Source organism: Erpetoichthys calabaricus, chromosome 16, assembly GCF_900747795.2.
Source record: "Erpetoichthys calabaricus chromosome 16, fErpCal1.3, whole genome shotgun sequence".
Taxonomy (NCBI): Eukaryota; Metazoa; Chordata; class Cladistia; order Polypteriformes; family Polypteridae; genus Erpetoichthys; species Erpetoichthys calabaricus.
This window is the reverse complement of record NC_041409.2, coordinates 65,982,568-66,009,052: the sequence shown is the minus strand read 5'-3', so window position 1 is coordinate 66,009,052 and position 26,485 is coordinate 65,982,568. Positions and strand designations below refer to the sequence as shown.

The 26,485-nt window shown below is 38.6% G+C and overlaps 1 protein-coding gene across 1 annotated transcript; it reads left to right on the top strand.

Annotated features, from left to right (window-relative positions):
- The first annotated feature begins 1,066 nt into the window (after positions 1–1,066).
- On the top strand, positions 1,067–21,374 carry vash1 (vasohibin 1). The gene is made up of 7 exons (XM_028821555.2): positions 1,067–1,963; positions 4,090–4,178; positions 11,403–11,459; positions 11,855–11,929; positions 13,282–13,663; positions 16,164–16,270; positions 18,609–21,374. The coding sequence occupies exons 1-7, from the start codon at positions 1,679–1,681 to the stop codon at positions 18,679–18,681; spliced, it is 1,068 nt and encodes a 355-aa protein (XP_028677388.2). The 5' UTR covers positions 1,067–1,678; the 3' UTR covers positions 18,682–21,374.
- The last annotated feature ends 5,111 nt before the right edge of the window (positions 21,375–26,485 follow it).

The window sequence follows — 26,485 nt, the reverse complement described above, 5'->3', positions numbered from 1 at the left end:
CCTAGGCTATTCCACTTATGAGGCCCTTTCACCTTCCATTTTTAAGTTTGTAAATTACATGAGAGATAATAAAATTTTGCTAACAATTTGAATGTAGGCCCCTCTTGATCTTGAGGCCCTAGGCTGAAGCCTAGTTAGCCTATAGGAAAATCCGGCCCTGTACGCTACCAAGGTTGCCCGCAAGCCAAGAAGAACCGACGCCGAATTCTGGTAAGGAGAGTAGCAGACTCTCAACATCCACTATTACACAAGTTACACCACACTTCTCAACCAAGGAGTTTGCTGGCTTCATAGATCTTGTCAGGAGTGTGATCATTCAGCCATGACTGAGGGCACTAAAGCCGAGGAAACAGAGGACTTGGTTACAGGTGAAGCTGGGAAAATCATACAATATGTCCATCTGTTTCCTCCAAAGTGTATTTGCACATCTTACCAATAAATGGGATTATCTGACCTGAAACCCCAACCCCTTTGAGAACCCCTTCTCTTTGTGTTTTATTTTTACATCTTATACTCACTTGAGTGTCTCCATCATATTACCCTTTAATCCTACTGAAGGTCTTGAAAAGACAAAACGGGCCAGGTGTGTGCAAAAAATATGCATGTTATTTGTTAAAGTCTAGTCCATTTGAGTCATTTCTGTTTCAGTTTTTATTTTGCCACAATGCCAGGCATTTGATAGATTAGGACCAGTTTGGATTGGCATGGCTGGTAAGATGTTCGTATAAGTCATTTGAGCTCGGGATAAAATATCTGTAGCCCTTCTTGGAATTTACACTTCTTCCTGTTGCGGACGGCCAGGCGCATTCTCGTGTGTGTTCGATGTTCGACCAGATTTGATTTAAAATTTCCATGGCAACAGCTTTCATTTAGAACCTCCGTACAGATTGAGGCGTATTTTCGTTCAGGGAATCATGTATAAGATTATGGCGGAGTACGCGGTAACGAGCTGTCTGTCAAGCATCGGTATTTATTTGCGAAAGCGTCTTTTACATTAAAACGTTGCCCGGCATCGAATACAAGAGCGCGCCTTCTCGCACGAGCTCCTCACTTTGTGCGCGCTCACTCGCTCGCTCGTTCGCGTCCAGCGGGGCGTGCCTGGCACGCGCGGAGGCCGCCTAGCTGACGCGGTCGCGCAAGCAGCAGTAGAATGAACCCAACCCTGTCTAGCCTCGCGCGCCGGTTCCGCGGATTCGAAACGGGGCGCCAGGTAGGCGTCGTTACTTATCGCTCTGATTTTCTATGAGGCAGGCGTGATGCGTTCAGTATGATTTCTTAACCGTCACATGACCTCTGTGGCTTGATGGATAATTCAAAAGCCGTTATTGCAAGTTGAAGCGCATCTCTGGTGTTTTCTCTTCTAAGCGACCTAAAGTCCGGCTAACGGCACTGTAGGCGCCGGTCTTTGTTAACAAATTCACGTGTGCCGCCTTGCCGCGCCAGCTGCTCGACTACACATGTGTAGTGCCAACGCGCCGGTGAGACGTGACCTCGAGTCGCTGCCGCTGTCGCCTACAATTCTTGACGCCTTTCGAGATCCACTAAGCTTTTCCTGCTGCGCCCTGACTGCCGGCTCGTCCGAGACACCGCCGCGTCCTGTCCTTCGCGGCCCACTCACTCCGATTAGGTTAGATGCGGAGGATTTTGTCAGTAGCGCGTCTGAACTTGGGTGGGCGAGATGCCGGGGGGAAGGATGTCAAGCGTTGTTGGTACCATTCCCAGGACAGAGGTCAACGAGGGATCAGCAACAGGGTGTGAGGGTGTGGCCCAGCGGGGTGAAGAAGAGCAGGACGATGAAGGGGAAGAGGATCTGCGAGAGGGCAGCGCAGTGCTGTTCGTGAACCGCGGGGGTCTGCCCGTGGACGAGGCCACATGGGAGAGGATGTGGAGGCACGTGGCGCGCATCCACCCAGAGGGCGAGGACCTGGTGAGGAGGATTAGAGGAGCCAACGACCTGCCTAAGGTAATCCTCCCATCCCAACTGCAAGGGTCTATCTTAATGGCCACCCTTTTTAGACTGTCTTTTCGTGCAGGAAAAGTTCTTAAGTTGTCTGTTTGTACTTGATCTAATTGTATGACTGTTTACAAATGATCAATTCCCCCAATTAATAAATCAATTGACATTTTGGTTAAATGGATACTAAAAACGGTGTATTTCCTATTTGCAATCTAAATGTCACTTTACAGCACACCTGATGTGAAAACTATACCTGCACAAAAGTTTGCACCCTATCCAAATCATGGATGTAAATGGCAATGTGAAACTCAAGGTTCTGTCATTCCTTTATGAGCATTCAATGGATAAGTAAAATAAATTCATACTATTTAACTTGGGAACTGAGATCATCATTAATATGAAGACAGTGATAGTGAAATGTTTTATTTGATTTCTTTTTTATGCTTATGAACTGCTTTGTAAAAAAAAAAAAAGTTTTCAATGATAAAATACTGCAACTCTGGGGTATAGCTGTGCTCTAGCTAGTATACACAAGTATTTCTGTTAGTGTGTGACATGCAGTTGGTAAGAGGATAACAGCCGATTTTGTAATTAAGTGTGTGATGTCCTGGAGTGGCATTAAGTCTGTAATGGCTGCCCTGCCACGCAGACACACAGGGTCATCCTGGCATGTACTGCACATCAGAGTTATCAGCTTTCAATGCAGATGCTAAAACTGTAGCCATTATAGGAATGATATGCTGCAGAATTAAAGGAATACTCCACCAAAAAATGATCTTTTCTTTATGTTACTTTCCTCATGTAGTGGTGGTTGAGAAAAAAAAAACGTAATCTCATGATTTTATGCAGAATGGAGAGAAAACAGTTTATGATATAATAGAACTTAATAGTGACCAATGCTGTACAGTGTCAAATGGCATGAAAAACATCCATGGAAAAAAGAAACAATCTCACAATACACATGTTGCATAATTTATGCGTCAGTTATCCAGTCATATGCACAAACCGTGCAAAGCCCTTACTTTTTTGCTAAAATAATGTGAAATAGTTACTACCAGAATAATCCACACGTCATAAACAGGGAACTAAAGCTTCCTGGGGATGTCTTTTTCAATTGAAGACTGGACTCGACCAAGGAATGAGGGGGAAAGTCAGGTCTTCAATTCAAAAAGTCAAGTGTAGTATTCCTTTAAGACCATCTTCTAGACCTGCCAAGAAGTACATGAACTAAATGACTGACTCCCAGGTTTCCATTGCCTTTTTTTAACCAAATGATTGCACTTAGTACTGTAATGTGGTTGAGGATCGTTTCTGCTCAGCTCAAACTCTAGTTATGGTGGATTCACCATTTGTGCAGTCACAATCATTACTCATCTCTTTTGGTCTATTTTTAGTTTTCTCAGATCAAATGGCACTCTTTACATATTTTGCTGCCCGTTAGTTCTGACAGCAATGCTAAAAATTAATATACACAACGATCATCCTGAACCTTAGTCATGTTTTATTTGGCTGAATGCTCAGTTTGGCAGTTGTAAAACAGTATCTGTTGCAGGTCTGTTGAGCTTGCTGTACTTGCCATTTACCACGATAACTTCATTCAGTGTATGTTACTTCATAGGAAACCTGGTTTTAGTTAAGAGAACATAATAAAATTATAAAATCACTTCAGTGAATGGAAAACAGTGAGATAATTAAAATTCACAGAAAGTCTAATTCTTACGTTCTCACTCTGATGTACAGTATGTGGGCATGGGTACAGCTACTGGGAGATTTACAAAGTGGAAGATGTAGCCGTGGGTTTGTTTTAGGTCAACAAATGAAAACATTTAAAGGGAGCATGTCTAAAATGGTCAAATGTTTCATACTTTTGAAAAGGCCTTTGAGTAGTTTTTAAACTTGGGAGTGGTTTACATGTTGTAAATAATGGGTGCAGAATGTGTGCAAAATAGTTAGTTTGGAACAAGATATAAATGTGCTCAATTTCTGTAAGCTTATTGCATAATTGAAAAGGCCAGTTAAATTTATACTCTTGGGAGAGAAACTGGGGGTTGGGCTTAACAGAACACAAGGGGAGTTTTTCAAACAGTGCTGAATATGCTTTTTGTTAAAGCTCTGCTTGCACCTACTTACAGATTCTCATACCAAGTGTGCCTACATTCCAGCCATCAGCCTCCACCTCTGATCGCCTAGAAGCAATACAGCGATTTATCAGGGATTTGCAGTATCCTTTCTGGTTGGAGTCTCTGTCTGTTTACTCTATTCTAAGAAACTTACACATTTGTTAAAATGTAATGTAAGCACCTGCTCTGAGATATTAGGAGCTGACTTTCCTGTGCATTACACCTATGAATGTTATTGGCTGCCTGTGTTAAATGTATCTGGTCTGATAGTGTTTTGTCGGTATATGTACGATTTTTGTCTCTACATTAAAATTTATGAACAGAGAGACTCCTACAGGGAGGTTTTTATGTTAAAAATGAAAGTAATTGAAAAAAATTAAACTCTAATGCTTATTTTATAAATATTTACATGTTACATCCATAATTGTTGAACCTATAACCATTTTTCATTCTTTGTATTACATTGCTAACCTGAACTCATTTCATTTTAATTTGACTTACTATACCACCTGTCAATGCAGTATGTTTTTGCACTTTTAATATGCATTGCTGCTTCGCAGTTGAGAGACCTGGGTACCTGGGTTCGCTTCCCGGGTCCTCCCTGCGTGGAGTTTGCATGTTCTCCCCGTGTCTGCGTGGGTTTCCTCCGGGCGCTCCGGTTTCCTGCCACAGTCCAAAGACATGCAGGTTAGGTGGATTGGCGATTCTAAATTAGCCCTAGTGTGTGCTTGGTGTGTGGGTGTGTTTGTGTGTGTCCTGCGGTGGGTTGGCACCCTGCCCGGGATTGGTTCCTGTCTTGTGCCCTGTGTTGGCTGGGATTGGCTCCAGCAGACCCCCGTGACCCTGTGTTCAGATTCAGCAGGTTGGAAAATGGATGGATGGATATGCATTGCTTTGTTTATTGCCATGTCAAGTGTAGTAAACTATAAATTGCTGTAATTATGAAATAAAAAGAGGCTAAAGGACTTGCCTGTTAAAATGCTGAAACTATGCTTCTGATGCTTAACTCGAACCTTACTGACAGATCCATAGTATATAAACTGTCTATGTGTGGGCTAAGGTTCAAAGATACAGAGTATGTGCAGACTAACTCAAAAATAATTCAGTCATCTTTCAAATTTCGTTGACCTCATTCTGAGTCATACAAAGCAATGAGCAAAAGACGTTAGAGACACAGAAATGCCAGAAGCACTTCCAGTTATTCACATGGCATATAGAAGCAGGATGACAATGACTGTTTTATTTGACAGAACCAATCAACCAGGTGTCATGTCTTGTAGGAGTAAGTTAGAGTTCTTTGAGAAACAATGTCATTAACATGCAAACTCCACAGCCCACCCAGATTCAGACTTAGAACCAAAGTGTTGCAAGGTGGCAGAGTAATATGTCTGCTCTTCTACACATTGTTCAATCACTAGCAGGTGTGGAGGACACCTTAAATAATGAATATAATCTATCTTAAAATACACATTTCACTACACAACAAAATGTCCTTAATAGTATATTTAGTGAGGTGTTGAGGAATCAAAAGAATAAGGAAAACGTGCCTATCAAGAGAATACATTTATCAGTTTTCAAAAAACTTTCAACATACAGTGTGATATGATGCAAGGAAGTTTGAATTTGTGATGGCACTTTAATATGCTGTATATTTATTCAGCTATTTAACAAGCTTTATCCATTTCAGAGATCCTGAAAGCAAGTGGTACCAGTTTAAATTAAAAGGTGGAATAACAGTCCATTAAAGGGTATACAGATTTACTTATTTGGGGGACCACAATTAAATTAACTGACTAAGAGACAAGAGCATTCTTTAGCATTTTTTTTTTCACAACATTGTTATGAAAGCATGGATGTGGATAATAAAACACACACAAAAGACTTTGTCGCTTTTACATGGGCATATAAATCTTGGGGTGAGATTAAAACAAAGTGTTGCTTACAAAAAGCACAGTAGGCAGTTTATCTGGTTGAGCTAAATCAACAGAACCTTTGTGTCACGCTAGCACATCCTCAAAAAGCAGACACTAGTGAGGAGGTGGGCATTCACTGCCTTTAGCAACCAGTTTACAGTTTCAAGCCTGGAAGTTAAAGTAATCGTGTACAAATCGCAGCATGTACACAACAAAAATGTTATAGTACATACATATATCCACACCACTTTTGTTTTTATGCACAATATGCTGAATTGATACTGTCGCAGCAGGCAGATAACATAGCTTTGCAATACCACATAGCTTTTTACACTCTCTACTTAAACTAATTATTGTTATGACCTACAGAGCACAAAAGTCACAAAAATATTTAAAATACCAAGTAGAGGGTGAAATACCATCAAAACCAAAGCTAGTAACACTAAGGGTAACACAGAATCTTTATAAATAAAAGACTGATTTTACAAAATTGCTGTCTAATACAAGGAGACCCGGGTTCGCTTCCCGGGTCCTCCCTGCGTGGAGTTTGCATGTTCTCCCCGTGTCTGCGTGCGTTTCCTCCAAAGACATGCAGGTTAGGTGGACTGGCGATTCTAAATTGGCCCTAGTGTGTGCTTGGTGTGTGTGTGTGTGTCCTCCGGTGGGTTGGCACCCTGCCCGGGATTGGTTCCTGCCTTGTGCCCTGTGTTGGCTGGGATTGGCTCCAGCAGACCCCCGTGACCCTGTGTTCGGATTCAGCAGGTTGGAACATGGATGGATGGATGGCTCTCTAATACAATATAGCTCCACAAAGCACAAGATAAAAGTAGTTGCCTAAAAAGGCAAAGGTAATCCAAGGCAAATAATCTCCCAGTCACAAATTCAAAGAGTAGTCAAAATGCAGAGCACACGTGTCAAAAAATTCAGAAATCCACAAAAAGAACAATAACAGATCATCACTAAAGAGACTCACCACACCACAAGCACATTCAGAATGAACTGCAAGGGATTGTGGATTTTCATGGCCTCTATAGGACTCAGGGCAGTCCCTTGACATGGCATATAACAAAGCGTGCATACGCATGAAGAAAGTAAATAATAAAAAATGTTAACCATAAAAATTGAAAAAAATGGACACAAAAGTCACATTTGTATCCCATCCAGGGTAGGAATCCTGGCTGAAATATAACAATTATCAACATAGTCAGGTAATTCTTAAGCAAACAGAAAAACATTAACAGACAAGATAAACTTTTCTGTAGCCAAGTAACATAACAAGCTTTATTTGGCATAGAAAAGGAGTAAAGTGTAAAAAGTTGCAACATTACAAAAAAAGTTCTCCTACTCAGCTAGTTCACAATTTGTGCAGTGGACACACAGTTAGGCAAGAAACCGACTACAGTACTGACACCATACTTGCTCAGTGGACAGTTTTTATCCAACTAAGCCCCCAGGATTTGAAGTGTTAAATTATGGGTAATAAAGTTTTTTAGGAGAAAAAAAACTTAGCTGGGATGCACTTTTAAGAAGAGTTCTATACAGCATTTACAAATACAGTGAACATTTATCTATTAAAATAGATCAGCACTATACGGTGTAAACACAGGCATTGCTCATCTTGCTCATTTCAATAAACCATTTACAAAATATCTTGTCTGACTGGGCTGCTAGTAGTTAACTCATCTCACTGTTTATTTCAGCCAGAAATCAACAGACTTCCTTCCATTGGCATGTGCAGCCTACGTGCTGAATTATAAATTATACATTACTATTACATGGATTCAGCATACTGTCTTTGTGTGGTCTGTGCATGATGCCCATATCTCCCCCATATTTTCCAGTTACTATGCTTTAGGTGCCAAATGAATGTAAATGAATGATGATAGGTGTTTTCTGATTTTTTGTTTCTGTTTTCTGATCTCTAATCTGGATCTAATACAGAAGTGTAAAATTTAAGATATACTAATGAATGATGAAATTGCTTGGTGAAAACTGTTATGCAAATTAGTCAAACAAGGAATCTTATGTAAATTGAAAAGCACAGTGGCTGACACTGCTGCCTCATGGACCCACTGTTTGAATTACAGCCCTGATCATTGTCCATGTGGAGTTTGCCAATTCTCATCGTGTCTTTCTGGGTTTTCTCCTATTCCTCCAAAGTAATGCATGCTAGGTTAACTGGTGATACCAAATTGACTCAATTTAAGCATGTGTGTGGCCTCCACATCCCTTAATCAAATTTACCAGGTTTGACACCTAGAATGGTATTTTGAGCACAGAGAAAACCAGGAGATGGAAGGCACTGTTAGGAAGTAGGCAAATGTGTAGTTAGGGGACAGGTGAAAAGTTCAAAACCAGAAGAGACCAAAGTAAATCAATACACCAGAACCAGAGTGCAAAGGAGGTTTCAATCGCAAGTTTCGAACAGTATCTTGAGTTTCTTTCCACTGAGTGTCACTATCGCAATGTTTGGTTTTAGGAAGGATCCAGTGCCGAGTATCAGAGGCTGTGCGTCACTCTATCACATGAACTCTGTGTCATGTGACCAGCAATGGGCATAGCTATGTAAACATTATGGCCACAGACATGCAAAGCTTGGCCCAAAATGGCACCAGTAGTCCATTGAACAGAAAACAAATTGGCATTGCCAGGATAACAACATGATAAATCTATATACAGTATATAAAAGTCAGTGTATGTGTGTGTTATGTATGTATACTTCCGAACGGCTGGAGCAGTTTTCATGAAACTTGGTACACATGTTTCTCATTGGTCGACTAAAAATACTGTAGGGTGAAATCAACCCTAACCCACCCCCTTCTGGGTAGGGAGGGGGGGTGATCTTGCGGTCGAGTATGCATGTTATCATCTACTTGATACTCGGAACGACCAACAGAGGGCGAACTGTGAGGTGACTGCCAACATTCTTTATGTTTGAGCACCACCACGCTCACCCTGTTGCTTTTGAAATTAAATAGAGTTGGCCAGTTCCGAGCATTAACTGGATGATAACATACATACAAGACAGGCACATTAGTGAGTCTTCATTGTTTGTTGATTTATTTTTATTTTTAAAGTTGTGTTTTTTTTTAATTATATTTTTCTGAAACAATTAAAAATAAAAAAACACTTTATTTTCCTCCCGGGCAACACTGGGTATTTCAGCTAGTAAACAATAAGAAGTAAATGTGTAAAGACTCAGAGAACTCCAAAACAAGTTATTAAACTTGCATAGTTTTATTACAGTTTCAATACTGGTAGCTCTGTGAATATGGGTGCTAGCATACTGGAGCATATAATAAGAAGCTGAATATTGCCAGGCGCTTTTGGAAATGTGCATTCACCGTCATGAAAGTCTGGCTCAGTGAAAACACTTTGTTTTTCTAGAAATGTTCTCATTTTTTATTCATTGCCTGGTTCTATAGTTCCTCATCATAAAAGTTTAGCATCATATGTATATTGTAATTATCGTTCACATACTGTATAAAGATGCTTTTTACCTGTTAATTGCCCAATGCTAATTGATATAATTTTAATTATTGATTTCTCAGTAATAGAAGGGACACAGAATGTTAACAGCTGTGAACTGTTATCACTGACATTCTGAAGTGAATGCAGCACATCTAGAACTCCCAAATACATCCTTGTACAGTAGCTACAGTTACAAACTAATTGCATTGGCATAAATATCTTTCCGATATGCTTTATATATTTGTTTTTGTTATTTGCTCATGATGACAGTTTTGTCATAGCGAATCTTCCATCCATCGAGCCATTTTCCAACCTTGAAAGTGTATTTTTGCCAAGCAGTTTTATTGCTTCTTTTGAAAACTGTTACTGCAGCAGCTCTAAGTGTATTTAATAAAACTGAGAATAAATTGTTGCCCAAGCATACAGTGTAAAACATTTACACAATAATATTTTGCATGATATACTTCATAGTAATGTGTCACATCATTCAATTAATAAATGGAAAAAGGGATGAAGCCTGTTATTGGTAACGTTATTAAGATGATTCAAAATCATTCAAAGGTAGTTTAAAACTACAACCAATTGATCATTTTATAAAACTAATCACTGAGGTTCAGAGATTTATCGCAATTGGATTTACATACAGATGGCACGGTAGAGCAGTGGCAGTGCTTCTGCCTCCTAATAAGGGCACTAGGGTTCATGTCCTGAGCGCTCCCTGCATTGAGTTTATATATTCTTCCTTTTCAGCAAAGACATGCAGGTTTGGGAAATTGCTGTTGCTAAACTGGTCTCAATGTGCACATGTATTCACGCTGTGATCATTCCAGAGAAAGTTTCTGATTTGCGCCTGATGAATGCTGGGATAGGGTCCATCTGCTCCATGACCTTGCCCCGGATAAGCAGGTTAAAAAAATTGAAGGAATAATACAACATGTTGCAGTTTAGGCATTAAAGTATGAATGTGTATGTCTGTGTGCTCTGTGATAGCTGGTGACCTATCCAGTGTTGGTTGTTTCCCTCTTTGTGTTTTATACGCATTTCAGGGTCTCTGATTTTTTTCATTACATGTCTATTGCCTCTTGCTCTTGAATTGGACAAAGTGGGTACCTAAGATGAATGGATTCTCGTTATGCATTAACACAATTTGTGTGCATGGTTTGGTTTATAATTAATGCTAATGATGCCTAATTATATTTCTGGTAAAATACATTAAGAATTGAGTACATTTTGATTGTTTTACTAATTCACATTCTGATGTGATTTAGGTTATTGTCAGTGTTCTGGATCAGCATAATGTGCGTCTTGTTGAATGCTGTCTCTGTTCATATTCTCATAGAGCAGAAGTACACACGTGTGCAAAGCTGCTAGAAAACATGCAGTGCTTGTGTTTGCAACATCAGGCCAAAAACAGGAATCAAAACTTGAAGGGCACCAGTATATTACTAGCCACAATCACACTGATTCACTCATACAAATCAACCCACACAATCATAAACATGTGACAAAAGGGTTTCGAATATAATGTATAAAACTAAATGTATATTTTTTTTATATAGATTTTTGTTTCTGTATTGACCATAACATCCTTGCTGAATCTCTTTCTACTTGTTCCTAGCAGAGAAAAAGCACATACACGGGCAATGTTACTGGCAGCAAAGAAGTAATCCTGTACATTTGTGAAATGTAATGTTGGCCACTTGAAGAGCAGAGCAAGACATTGTTTGCTGGATCGCCTCTTTACGAGTTGGCTGTGGTGTAAAGCTTGTAGGTCATTATTTATGAATCTCAATTCTGCTTGTTGGCAAGTTTGATTTAATGTCAAGTAGCTCAACCTGTGGCAGGTATCACCTTAATTTATAAAGAAAGATTCACATCTAATAATGCATTCAAGCAACTGTATGCAAGCATGGGCACTTTTGGACTTAACTATTTTTTCAGGTACAATCACACTGGAACACAGTTCTTTGAGATTAAGAAGAACAGACCTCTCACTGCGTAAGGTTTTCATTTTTTATCTGTATTTTTGAAGTTAATAGATTCAGATCAGATCTGGCTTAGTATAAGCACCTATAGCCGAAATACATGTGTAATGAAATTTGGATGGGAAGAAAAGAGAAGCCAATACTTGTAGAATGTTGAAAATAATAATTTATGTTAAAAATTATTTTTGTTTAATACAATAACAGTGTAAAAGGTGGAACTTATCTCTATATTTACATAAAAAACGAATAAAGACAGCTGCTTTACAGATTAGTAAAAAGTGATAACTATCCAGATTTTTAAGATGCCAGTGCACAATTGATAGTTTTTTTAGACACTGCTCCAGTTATGTCAAAAAGTGAAACTGAAGTAAAGAGAACACCAGCTAATCTCCGCGCTTTATTTTTCAGGCTGTTAGACATTGCTAAGGAGATGATCAGAGAGGCTCTGCCAATCAAGTGCTTGGAAGCCGTGATTCTAGGAATGTATCCTTATCTGTTCAGTCAATGCAGTCTGACAGACTGTTTTAGAGGCAGGAAAAGGAACTTTCTGGAAACAAAAGGTTGCATCTCTTAGAAACTAGATAGCCACTAGAAAATATCTAACTAGCCAGAGGTAGAACTACTGCAATGCATTCTCCATAGTCATTTACTTTTCTTTTAATGTAATGCTTCAGTACCATTCTTGAAGTCTGCTGTTCTTTATTTCTGCCATTTAAAGGAAGATGTTAACAAATCCTTTGCCTTCTTGCATTATTTTCTAGTAAAGAGTCTACTGGGTTAGGTCAGACCTGTGTAGTTTCAAAATTAATCAAAATAATTAACTTGATCGTCATGTAAACAGTTCCAGGTCACTCATCCCAGCAGGTTCTCATTATGATCATCATCCTCTGGAGTACACTTCAGCTTTTCTCACCAGCTGATAGGACTTAAACCAGGTCAGAACGAAAATGTGTACATAAGCCAAAAAGTCTTTGTCAGCTGTTTCCCACTGAGAAGCACTAGCCTGGAGGACCAGTGTCCTTAGTAAAATTAAAGGATGTTCTGAGGTTATAATAGGAAAAATTCCCTTTTGGTTATATGTTCCAGTCATCTTGAATGTCACAGGCGGAAGAATTTACAGTAGTTCATCCATTTCTTTTGCTCTAGAGTATTGACATGTTGTGTAACTTCTGCTTGGCAATATTTTATCTTGCCCCTTTTTTCTGACATATTTTATTAGTTTATGCCGCAGGACTACACCACATTGTATGTTTAAATATGCAATGTACCCTTGGATATTGACATGCAGAAGTTTTTACTTTCCTGCTTTTTAGGTTTATTCTTACACTGATGTACACTTACAATTTCCTGAACTCTTTATTTATATTGTTCATTCAAGATATTAACATGTGCTTTTGTGGTTCTCCTTTTCATTATCATTTTATGTTAAAAGAGATAGGCAGCATTGCCATTGTTTTTAGTTTGCCCATTATACATTACTTTTCAGTGTTTTCTGCATAACCCCTACCAAGATTATTATTTATTTGTACTACAGTTTTACTTTCCTAATTTCCTGATGTCTGAAATAGAGAGCACATCTCCTCAACTGTAAGTATTTGCCAATTGTATCATGGCTGCAGTTTCATGATATACATCACTGTAATGTGTTTTAATGACCACCCTGCAGTCAGTCGCAGACGTAAATGTTTTCACACAGACCAGTAAATAAGAGTCTTACAGATCTGAGAGACTTACATAAAAATGTAGGGATGTACTGCAAGGTCTGCATGTACCTCCAAAATGCTTCTTCGGACCTCATTTTGTGTTAAATCCATTTCCTTTAACTCTTGGCAAAGCTACCTTACCAACAGCATACCAGGCCTAGAACGTTTTCCTCTCAGCTTTAAAACCCAATTCTCAGGGAATTACTTCCGTCACATTGTACTTGGGGTGCACAGCGGGGGACGCTTTGGAGCCTTGGGCATAAGTCGACGTGAGGACCTGATGTACAAGCCTGTGACCTTTCGGACACTGAGTGACCTGGTGCAGGAGTTTGATGTCGCCTATCACAGGTACTGGCATACACTGAAGAAAGTGAAGATTGGTCAGTACGTGTCCCATGACCCCCACAGTGTTGAACAGATTGAATGGAAGCACTCAATTCTAGATGTGGACAAGCTGACACAAGAGGAGTTGCGCAAGGAGCTTGAGAGGCATATGCGAGACATGAGGCTGAAGGTGCGTAGAGTCGTATAGAATGAAGGTTACCAACTATGTGCCCCAAGTTTCCTTTCTTATGATCACAGCTATAGACAGATTTCTGTGTTCCTGTAAGTTAACTAAAGCAGTTTTCTGTAATAGTTTCTAATTTAATTTACTAATGGCTCTGTATGGAAATCTGGTGCACTAACATTGATTTTTGCTGTAACTCATGTCATCTGTCTGCGGCAGTGCAGCTGAGGTCATCCCTGGTACTTAATGTGTTAGGGCTGCACTAATAACAATTCCTCAGTTCCTTGAATGTTACTGTTGATTAGATATTGTCTCTGCAGTGACACAACTCTCCTGCATGTACATTTTTTCTTTTTTTTTTTTAATAGAAATTTCACACTTGTTGTAATGCACAATTCTAGCTTTAGGAGCTTTTCACAATTCAGCACTACATTCAAGTGCAATTAGTGGGATAGATGAAAACAGTTCATGTTTGATTGAACACACTTGAAGGAATTATATGGTACGTGAAGAGCTATGCTTTATGTAATTATAAGGTGCTGGGAACACGTTTAGTTGTACAATTTTCTCATAATTGGCTAAAGTGGCATGCCATATAAAGTGTAAATACTCCTAAGAATTGTATATTGTAATTATGGCTTAAAGCAAAGCAGTCCTCTGTTCAAAGCCACTCTCACTACATCCAGTTCAACTTGTTCATAAAGTGGTATGAATTGTGTGTGTACTTTACAAAGGTAAGTTGATAGTACTGACAACGGACATAACCCTTCAAAATGCCAGCAGTGTATTAATTAGATTACAGTGAACATTCTTGCCATACTTGGCGTACAGAGTTGAAATTCAAAACATGAGGTTTCAAGTTTAAAACTCACTCCGGCATTGCCTTGACAATGTAATATATAGCACATATGTGCTCCAACTGTAAGATTCTATTGTGTTCTGCTAAAATATGTCATAATTTTAGCTACTGTCTTCCAAGATTAGGTTCTCCCCCAGACATTATCTGTATAAAAAGTGCATTCTTCCCATATTCATATGTCTTTTATTTTAAAAGGGTATGCTAATTAGTAACCTAACTAGCTATGGGAGTTCTTCAGGACAAAAAAACATCCCGAAAACTTCCTAGCAGTTTAACTATATTCGTGAACTTGGAGAGGCATCAGCTGACACTTAAGAATTACCCAGAGCAGAGGATGTGGACCCACCTGTGCTTGCTGGCCCACTGGCTTCTGTGAGAAGACACTGGTGATACCATATCTTAGACGTATTGCTGGCATATTTTTGTCTCAAGGAAATACCTGCAGGTAGACAATGTTTTTAGTGAAAACCCCAAGTGTTTGCTTCCTTTCAACGTTGTGTAGCGTTTGCTGCACACAGGTTTTTTGTAGTGAGAAGTGAGGTGCATGCAAGTGCCCAAAAAATTTGAAAGTGCATGCATGCATCATCTAGTGGCTGTGGTTAACCGTGAGCAGAGGGGACTGCTCCATACACACACACACACACACACACACACACAGGTCTTTGGTTTGTATATACTGTATGTCTAATGTAAGTCAGCATGTTCAGCGGTGGACTGCAGTCTTTATCCAGGGTTGCCTTTTGCACCCAATCATGCCATAATAGGCTTTGGGCTTCTGCTACCCTGTATTAGAATATGCATATTTGGATAATTAATGAATACTTTAGTCATAGTGTTCAGTAAGAAATTAATATAAAGGTGTTCTTAATGCAAACAGATATTCCAAAATATTATAACATTATAAATTCATTTACATTTTAAAAAGTCAGTTCTGTATTTGATTGTTTTTATTTTTTTTATTTTCATGGCAGCTATACTTTGTTAGAAAACTGAAATTTTTCCTCAGCCTTGCCTAACATCATATTGGCACAGACAGTCGTAGGGCCATTTCATGCCTCATGATCCAACAACACATCTCATATATTCTGGAAAAAACAGTGTTTCTTGCATTTGTGATGTATGCAAGATTTTGGAAAATGCTTTACAACATTCATTACTTGACTTAGCATATAGCATTTTTCTTTGTAACCATAGAGAAGGTAAAGTACAGTGACGGCTGTCCTTTACTGAAACAAGAAAATAGTGTATAGAGATATTAATTGATAACTATTACAGCATGCACATACAATTATAGTGAGACCTAATTAGTGACTCACTAGATGTACTAAAAATAATCTTTATTATGCCTGTTGTTTACTACATCTTAGCATTCTTCAGTTTTACAAATATTCTATAGTCATTTGGCCTTTTTTGGGTCTACCTCCAGTTTGATATTGCCCTGTAATATATGAAGGTATACCTATGCGAGATTATTAGTTAATGAAGAATTCTGATGCCATTCTGCGCTAAGTCTGATGTGGTATATATACCTGCACTTGTTTTAAGGAAATATTAGAAATTCTAATTCTGTAAGGCAGTTCACTATTGATGAGGTATCAGATTGTGGTAATTAATGAGATATTGTTTGTTGGTACTATTGGATTACAGATTGGAAAGCCTGCACCGCCTTCACCCACCAAAGACCGGAAGAATTTTGGATCTCCTCTTCGAAGCCAGTCCAGCCCTCACCGCAGAAACAGTCGTAGTGAAAGACAGTAAGTCTGTGCACTTTATAGATTCTCTGTATTCAAGGCAGTCATAGTACATATATTAGTAATTGCAACAGACATCTACCAGATCTTCAGAAGGTTAAACAAATCCATTTCAGGACTAATTTTTTTGGGAGTCAAGCAGATTAGAAACAGAAGAAAATGGAGGACAGTCAAGCTCAAATGATAAAGTTATGTGTAACAGAAAAGAAAACAATAGCACCCCATACATAAAATTTGTACCTATATTTTTCTGATCTTTTATATTTTTTGATCCATGCAATAATTTGAAATACGATCTGAAGTAATATCAAATTTATGGAAATATGTTTTCAAGAGTACTACTTTATGCAAAACATTTTGATTATAGTGACTAAGAACACTGCATGTGCATTTCTAGTCAGTTTTCATCCAAAACTGTATGAAGATACACAACTCAAACTACATCATTTCTAAACTATGTAACAATAGTAAGATATGTAACAGAAAATATGACAATAAGCTTACACATAGTATTGTATCTATTAATTTAAAAGTCCTGTTAACATTTTCATAAAACAGTCATCCACTTAGATTGCAGAAAGATTTTAGAACGATAACATGAATGCGTTAGCACAGCAACAATGGAAGGATTGGGTTATCTTAAAAGAACTTTAGCTGGCCATCTGGAGCATGTATCTGCGACTGTTAACCTGACCTGGACACTCCCTAGTCCCCATATGTTCCACTCTGTGTGTGTGTGTGTGTGTGCATAGAGAAGCATGCAAAAGACTGTTCAACTAAAATTCCTGCTTCTAGATCACTATGGACAAAGGTGAGAGTATATGTAGTAAAGATGGACGAGGTATTAGAGATTCATGTATATTTTATAGAACAAACACAAGAGACTACACTCTTCCTCAAAAATTAATTACTGTATTTTTTTCCTCAATTCAAGCTTGGTGAGACTAAGACATAGCAGAATACATATTAACCTCTAAAACAACATAACTTTTTTTTTATATATATATTTTGTTAAACACTATAGGGGAAAGTGTCTTTTGGCCTGATCTTTGGGAGTCATAGCACAGGTTCAGCCATTGCACAGTGCTCCTGGAGCTATTTTCAGGTTAAGTTTAGAGGGTTAACCTCATATACTCCTCCCCACAAAAAAAAAAGTTGCAACAAGATGCATTCAAAATGGGTTTACATTACTGAATGATATGCTTTGGAGATGGCAGGAGATTTCTGCTCACAACTGCAGGTCATTGGCTTTCATGATAAGCAACTTGATATTCCTGTATTGTACAAATTAATAAAACATTAAACTACTAGACTGCAAAGTGTGACAAATAAGAAGGTAAACAACTAGACTGAAAAGGTTCACCCTTCGCACATACATTTATCAAGTTAAGAAAAAAGGTAGAAAACTTTGAAATTTGGTTTAGTTGAACTGTTACATTCAAGAGTGAAATGTTGGTGAACGTTCCCGTTGTATTCACAGTATACTTTGAAGTCAGCAGAGGAGCAGAGTACTTAAATGAACAGCAGTAGAAAAGGCAAAGAACAGCATACTTATAATGTCAATTTTACTATAATAATTTTGCTCCCATGCGCTTAATCTGCAACCTGCATTAATTTATCAAAGTGATTTATAACATAATTAATTCTCTCAAGTTGACCCATATTTACACACTGAACTGAGGGGATGTTCTTCCTGTCATTTTTACCATAAATAGCCAGTCAGTGTATGAACAGAAGAAAAGATCACATGGAAGAGTTGTGAAGAAACACGATTTAATGAGCCATGCTAGTAAAGGGTATGGTGGAAATAGTACTGGGAGACCTGCTAGAGAGGAGAGACAAAAGGGAGGAAAGAGGGGGTAGGTATGGATACTGGTAAGAAAGGAAGACTTAGCAGATATTGGAGCAAACTCGTAGATATTTTGTGTGTAGCAGCTGTAATGAGTCATTTTCTCTTTATTTTAAGGGTGCAAACATTTCCTGCTTTGGCAGTGCTCATCATGTTATTATTACGTGGCTCAGAGGGCTGCACAGACTACCATCTATCAATCACATTAGAAATCCAGTGCAGTGTTTTTATTAGTATTTTGTCATGTTTGTCACAATATCTTTCACTGGTGATTTTCCACAGAAAAATAAGAAATACCTGATGAATGCTTAAGTTTATTCTGACAGCGACTATGACATGTGTTTTATTCACTTTATAAATGTAATGTGTTAAGTGTTGATTTTGTAATCCAAAAAGCACCTTAAATAACTACTGACATTTTCTGTAGTCATGTACAAAGCCAATTCTGAAAATGTTACCCACTTAATAAATGCACTGGCTTTCCTTTTACAGATTGTCAGGTGAAAAGAAGCTCGCTGACCAGAAGTCAACTTCTGACGTCAACAGCTATCAAATCAGAGTGTGACAAACCAGCAACAGACCTGACAAAAGAGGCTCCAGGAGGCACTTTATGACTTTGAACTGAGCATCACAAGCCCAAGGATCCAGAATGAAGGAGTAGCAAAGCTGTTCCTACCCAGATACATATGATCACATGGTCAGCTTGTTGTTTACACGGGCATTCCTCTTTTTTTTAATTTTTTAAAGAACAAAGCTGCATCTGAACATTTTTAAAGGCAAAGATAAAAGTTGCAAAGAAGTGTAAGTTTTCCTTTCAGTTGTTACCAAGACATTTAACATTCCAAATTGTCACAACCTATGGTACAATATTCTAGGGCTGACTGTCTTGGAATGTTTTCCGTGTTTTAATAGTAGAAACCATTCTAGGTCACTTTATGCCCTGTACTATTTGGCATGTGCGTATCAACTTTTAAAGGTTAGGATAATAGTGAGCATCAGTTTAAGCTTTCAGTGTCTAGAACAATCGGCTGTCACATCTAAGTGACCATTGTGACTGTAGTTGCTATGACACCTTTCTCCTTTTGGCAGGATATTTTTCTATATATGTTTGAATTCTTCCCTTTTGTTTTAAAATATTGCATAAATGATCACAACTACCTTTCACACACTCACATTGTACACTACTTTACTATTCACAACTCCATATTTTGCACCAGTCAGCTGTACTACCTGTCTAAGACTGGTTGAAATCTGAGTAACCAACTAGACCTCAGCGTTAACATTTGCAGTCCACCATGCAACGCAGTGTTAATGTTTGTGATGTGCCATCTGTTGGAATGACAATTGCAATGCATTTTACTACTAAAAACGTTTGTGATGTGCCATCCGTTGGAATGACAGAGACGTAGCAACCAGACTGGACAGACACACAGACACCTATCCTTACATTAAAGTCTTAAAGTGGAAGCTACACCTCATCAACAATACTTTAATTTTTTTCATCTTCATATCTGAAACAGCAAGTAGCCTGTCATAAGCAAGCAGATAATGTAAATTTCCAAGACACAGATTAGCCTGTTGTCTGCAGCAAGTAAAACTACAGAAATAACACTGGCTAAGCCTCACAGAAACACAGTGTAAAAAAAGTAGTTGGATCATAAAGTTAAATATAGTATGTTCGATTTTATTTAACTAAGATTATTGTGTGCAATGATGAAAATCAATTTTAAAAGTCTGTATTAGTATTTTCTAACGAGTTATTTAAAGTACTTGTGATGTTCATTTTAAATGGCACCAAATACTGTAAATGTAGATTGTTCCATCTGTGTGGTTAGGCTACTGAATCAGTGGAGCAAAGTGAATCTGGAAGCCTCTCCTGTTTTCAACACTCTACAGTAACGCAAGTATGGATTTTCTTTAAGGCTGTAAAGCGTAAACCAAAATGATCAGAGATGCTTCTAGAGTGGGTGACTCACATATAGGTTCAGCTGGTATGCATAATAGGCCATGTCTCAGTGTTTAAGTGCCATTGTGCTGTAGAAAGTGAACCAGACGTTCGAAACAATGAACTTCTCTTTCAGTAGTCGTGCCACACATACAGTATACTGTGTTTATTAGCTGGAACGAGCCAGTAACAGGCTGGCATTAAAGGTGCTTCTTTGAATCCATTGCCTTCCTGCAACTCTTAGCAAGCAACGGAAGTCATTTTGCACCATTTGTCCCCCATATCACTGATGGATAATGCATCTGTATTTTTGGTGCTTTGAGCCAGCAATATTAGGGATGGTACACTGAAGACAAGAAAATTCAGCTTCAGCTAGTGGAGTGTTTGTGAGTGTGCTTTGTGGCTGCTGGTGCTTTGAAAAGTACAGTGTTGCAGTGACAGTGCTTCTTATATATTTTAAATACAAAAGTACTGTCTGACAAACAAGTGTACCTTACTGTATAGACACTGCAGTATTTACACACTATTTATGTTGTGCCCGCCACAGTGAAAAGAATTCTCCATTTGCAGGTTAACTGTATTATAAAGTAAAAAAGTCTTAACAGGGTTACTACAGACATGAAACATTTTGGGGAGCCTTTCACAGGCCCACATGATAATACTATGACTACCATTACTACTTCTTTCTGCAGTACTTGTGGCTAAATAATCCATCAAGTGTAGCTATAATCGTCAAGAACAAGAGTCAGCAAGAAAAATGATTCTTCGTTTTTCCAAAGCCTTGTATGGTTAATGAGTAACAGATACTTGTGCTAATTGGGTACTCAGAAGGTACATAATGGCGTAGTAGTGGTAAGCTGACCACTAACGGGGAGGTACGGTTTCCTCCCCCTTACCAGTGATGAGGGTTTATCATACTCATACAGTACTTAATCTCCATTAATTCAATTCAGGGTCCAGGTTCATCATCAGGTATCGGGTCTTCAAAAAAAAAAGATTTTCTGTGGACACATAATAGGTTATAATAATACTCTGAGTAGGACTTGGTGGGAGTGATGTTTGCTTGAAGTCAAGTAGTCCAAATTATTTTGTCATGTGCAGCCATACTTAGTAGGTACAGGCCCAGAAAACGGCAAGCATTCTAATCTATGACAGAGAACTAAACTAAAAGATGTAGCAGGAAGATGTTCTGTTCGTACAAAGTTAATTCTGGGGCTGCCAAAATACTTAATACCACTTTATTGGCTGGGAAACTGTTTTTCTATTGCTAGCTGATAACACTAGTGTGAATGAAATAAACAGTGCACTTGTCACCAGGGTGTCCATGGTGTTCTCTGAATATCTGAAAGGTTTCCAAATATTAATAACCCAAAAGATTTGTACTATTCTGTTATACGGTTCAAAAGTAGTTTTTGGTGGGGTGGCTCTCAAAAAATAATAGCCTTGTGCTAAGACTTTCTGAATACAGACTCAGTTGAAAAGAGCGTTTTTATAATGCTGATCGTAAGTGGAAGTGCTCAAATGTGAAACCTGATGCTATAAGCAAGACAACACAGCAACATTTTGGGGAACACACTTTTCTGTTCCAGCAAGACTATGCACCAACCCCAAATCCAAAAATACACGGAGAACCTTGGGAGGCCTGCACAGAGCCCTGACGTCAACCCTACTGGACACCTTTGGGATGAACGCATATTGCAAACCAGGTCTTTAGCACCTGACGTCACAATTTGGTTTAATGGGCCCAGAATCCCCTCAGACACACTCCAAAACCCTGAGGAAAGCCTTCCCAGAAGAGCTGCAAAGGGGGTGAACTCCTTATCAATGGCCAAGGTTTTGGAATGGGATGTCCAACAAGCTCATATAGAGTGATGGTCAGGTGTTGACAAACTTGGCCTTGTAGTGTAGAGAGATACCCAGTGCAAGTGAACATCTCTGCCATAAACTTCGTTTTGTTTTAAGTATGGGTGGAGATACTTTTGTAAATGGTGTGAAAATGCTGGTGTGGATGGAGATCATTTTCAACTAAAAGACTGTGCACCTTCTGATTCAGGCAATGGAAAACACACTCTTCTAGGACAATGCTATAGAAGCAGACAGCAACTACTTGTTTTGTTAAATAAAAATTGGTAACAATAAAAGACAACCAAAATACTTGTCCAGGAAATCCAATTACACGGTGAATGACTCTGGTGTAAAGAGAGGGCACGGTGACCCTCCAGAGAGGCTCAAACGCTGACAGGGTTTGTGACTTTAATGTTTTCTGACAACAGTGCAATCAGCACGACTTTGTTCATAACAGTGAAACATCCAGGCATGAATTAATAATACTTCTATATTTAGCATCGCTAAAATGAACAAATGAAGCACAAATCCAAGCAGTCCGCCCACAGATACTCACGAAAGCAGACTCATCTTGCTGTAAGGCTTTAAGGAGGACTCGGCCTGTAGGCTTAATTACGCTTCAAGTCATTCAGGACTGTTTTCATGTTTTGAGCTGCCAGTGACCTTACTCTATCCAGTATCAGCTACTGACTGGTTAAATGGCCTCGCCCCAATCCCTCCAACACAGCAGTGTATAAATACCATATCTGTACATTAGTGACACTCCAAGGTGACGTTTAAAGGCATTGTCACATTTGCCCAGTTACTCACTAGCTGACAACTCGTCCTGACAAAATCACACAGGTTTGATTTTATCTTTAGTGATATTCATGGGCTCTGTGCACACGAGTGCTGTCAACCAGTGAACGCTCATCCTGAAGTACAATGCAAAGAACGCAGTGACGTGGAATAAGACGTGGGTATTTTGGACCTCGTGAACAAGAGAAGCTCGTCTGTTTGATGGCTCGTGTTTTACTTACCACAACAAAATGGAAAAACAAAAAAGGATGAGATTGCAGTTCAATTTGCTGTACCTGTTAACTCTTCATACACCACAAGCAACCATAATTCATCACACTATTGGCTATCAGAAAAAGTAGAACTGTGCTGGAAATTCATCACCCAGTCACTAAATTTGCGCTCGGCAAGGCTGACATTCCCTCGACTACAAATCACGTAAAGTGGCATCGGCTTAAAGCAGGGGCTCTTATGTTCAGTCCTGTGGATCAAAAGTGCATACAGGTTTCTGTTCCATCCAGGTTCAAATTGAGCCAGTCATTTTAACATTTAATTGATATCTTTGTTTAATTAGCTGACTTTTTTGTTTTTCTTATTTTGCAGTCAGAAAAGTGAATTAGTGTTATATTCACATTTCAGTGAAATTAAGAAATACAGCTAGAATCCCATTGTAATGAAATTCATGGGACCATAAAAATGTAAATTTTGTTTTAAATGAATATGGGGAAAATATGTATAGTATTGTGACTGGGGTTGCTGGTGATATTCGCCATCTGTAAGAGCAGCGGTGCAAGGAGAGCTCTGTAGCTGTTCTGCTGCATCTGGTAAACAGTAAACCAAGGACAAAGCGACTAGCTGTCCACTACAGGATCAGGCTTACCATGTGTTGTGGGGTACAAAATCTGTACATTTTGATTTAATTTTCCATTATATTTTGTTCGAGACAAGACAACAGATGAACTACATTTAGGACAAATCAAAGCAGGTTTTCTCCCCTTACACCTCACTTTTAAAACAGCTGTTCCAACATAAAAAGGAAGACATGCTGGTGGCTCAATTACTTTATAACCTGGGAAAGGAAGACTAAGCCATGCCTCAGGCTATTGATTACCTTATGGATGGACATCTGGGACAACAATTTGGTTTACAGTCTGGGAAAGGAGGACATGAGGCAATATCAAAGAACTTTCCTATCTGGGAAAAGCTAGATTAAATAGTTTGAGCAAAATTCATCCGTCATATTGACAGCCAGCCAATCAGGTACATGCAACTATCATGTGTTGTGAAACCACGGCATGAAACTTTATAATAAATATGCCTCATTTTGAAAGCAACAGCAGAAGAAGAGAAATAGCGATGACGGACAAAGATGTCACTGGTCGTCAGAAAAGCATCATGAACATCGATTGCTGAATCAAACGCCGCTCTGGGACATTCATCCTTGACATCTGTAACTTTTTCGTAAGCTTTTTCTAAAGACCATATACAGTGCATCCGGAAAGTGGCCAAGGATAGGTGTGCCAAGCTTGTGGCATCATATTCAACAAGACTTGAGGCTATAATTGCTGCCAAAGGTGCATCGACAAAGTATTGAGCAAAGGCTGTGAGTACTTATGTACATGAGATTTCTCAGTTTTTTTATTTTTAATAAATTTGCAAAAACCTCAAGTAAACTTTTTTCACGTTGTCATTATGGGGTGTTGTGTGTAGAATTCTGAGGAAATAAATTAATCCATTTTGGAATAAGGCTGTAACATAACAAAATATGGAAAAAGTGATGCGCTGTGAATACTTTCCGGATGCACTGTATGTTCAGACTTTCCTATCAGTACCTATTATTATTCTTCTTGTAATAAATATGCTGCTTTTACCTTTCTATGCTTTGTCTTAATGTCTATAGAGTGATTGAAGTAATAAGGTAGATTTCTTTGAGCACCTGGTGCAGCAGGACATTTGCCATTACCTCTGTGCTGCGAGGTTTATAAGGCTGAGAGTGAGAGCGCCACTCAATAGTAGATGAACAGTACGTAAAGAAGGTATTCTTGGCTGATAAATGGCCTGTAGTCAAGAGTGCTGAGTCTTTGTATGTTTAAATGTATTCTTGTAGACCAAAAGTAATATTTAGGTCTGAGATATCATTAAAACATTGTGTGTTGTTCATGCCGATAATAAGTAAGTCTCTTGAAGTGCTGAGTGGCAGGCTGTGTTATTCCTAAAGCACTTGTGTGGTTTAAAGTGCTAAAGGTTAATCAGTGTGTGTGTGTGTCATTCATGGGACACTGTTGTGGTGAGGGTCTGTGTGTATGCGTATAGCTATGTACTGTATGTGTGTGTTCATCTTAAAGTGCAACAGTAGGCCAACCCGATAACGAACTTGACGAGAACACTTACCCTTGAGAAAACAGGTAAAGGGTAAGTAGAGGGAAATACTACGATAATACACCGCGTAACATGCTTGTCGTACGATGTTTAGAACAATTAACACCCAATCAGGACTCACCTTTCTGTCTCACGTGCAACTAACTCTGTGACCCAAGCTTGATAATACCTGTATAAAAAACAGGGCTTCTTAAATTACAAAAAATATTTTATTTGAAAATTAGACATTAGATGTAACTTTTTTTTTATAGAAATACAAATGCACTTCTATTTCTCTTTTTGTTCAGGTCCCAACGTCCGATCTTTAACTTTGTATTCTGTTTTTTTTTAATCCTTCAAAATTGTTGACAGTGTTGAAGGTGTGTCGCCACGTCGTTTTTCTTCATTCCGGAATCAGCTTTTTGCAGGATTGTTCATTTTGTCTTTCAGCGTAAACTGACGCCGTTTCTCACTTTTTTTTGTTTATCTCAAAGAAAACTTTAAGAAGCGATATGAAGCTTGAACAGTACAGTATCCACACATGACACCACTACCAACGTGGACCCTCGGTGGAGTACTGACTCAGAATTCGGTCAAATGTATGATGTCGCGCCTACACTCTCACTGAGGCTGCCCGAGACTGGAAATTTCACAGCAGACTGTCACTTTCTTTTGGTCAAACAAGAAAGAGACAGCCTGTGGCAGGGTTCTCGAGACTCAGCGAATATTACATATTTTTTTGCATCACATTATAATCTTCGGTGGCCATTTTTGATTGAATATATATTCATTTTACAGAAATTTGCATTTCGTTAAAATTAAATCCGTTTAACATGATGTAAGAACGTTTGTCCTGGCCAACAAAAAGTATTTGTTATTCTGAAAATTTCATCACTTCGGTATTCTGTATAACAGGATTTGACCTGTACAGTATTTTATTTTTTGCCATATCTTTCAAAGTTTTACACTGTCATTTTTCGTACACTTTTTCTGAGGAGTTTTCTCTGTTAGTTATATCTGAATACTGAAAATTAATGGCAAGCGACACTAACTGCTGATGGGCAGCTATTTCAGTGTTACTCACTTGTGTGCTTATTATTTTAATAATTTCATAAATAACCAGAAATTTTGAAAAGAAAATAACACCAAAATACTAAAAAAACATGTGCTTGCATCTAAATTCCTGCTTCTTTCAGTAATATAAATTAACAGTTTGCAATGTCTAAATTGTTACAAAAACACAAGCTGGGAAGTAATATCTTGCTTTAATGTAGGAGACTAATTAAAAGAAGAAACTGGTTGGAATGAAAACCTGCAGTGTTGGGGGGCCTCCAGAACTTGAGAACCATTGGCTTAAAGGAATGATCCCCCCATAATTTACATTTCTTTTGAGTTACTTACCACAGGTACTTTGAAGTGGGGGCCAAGAAAAAAAAATGATCTC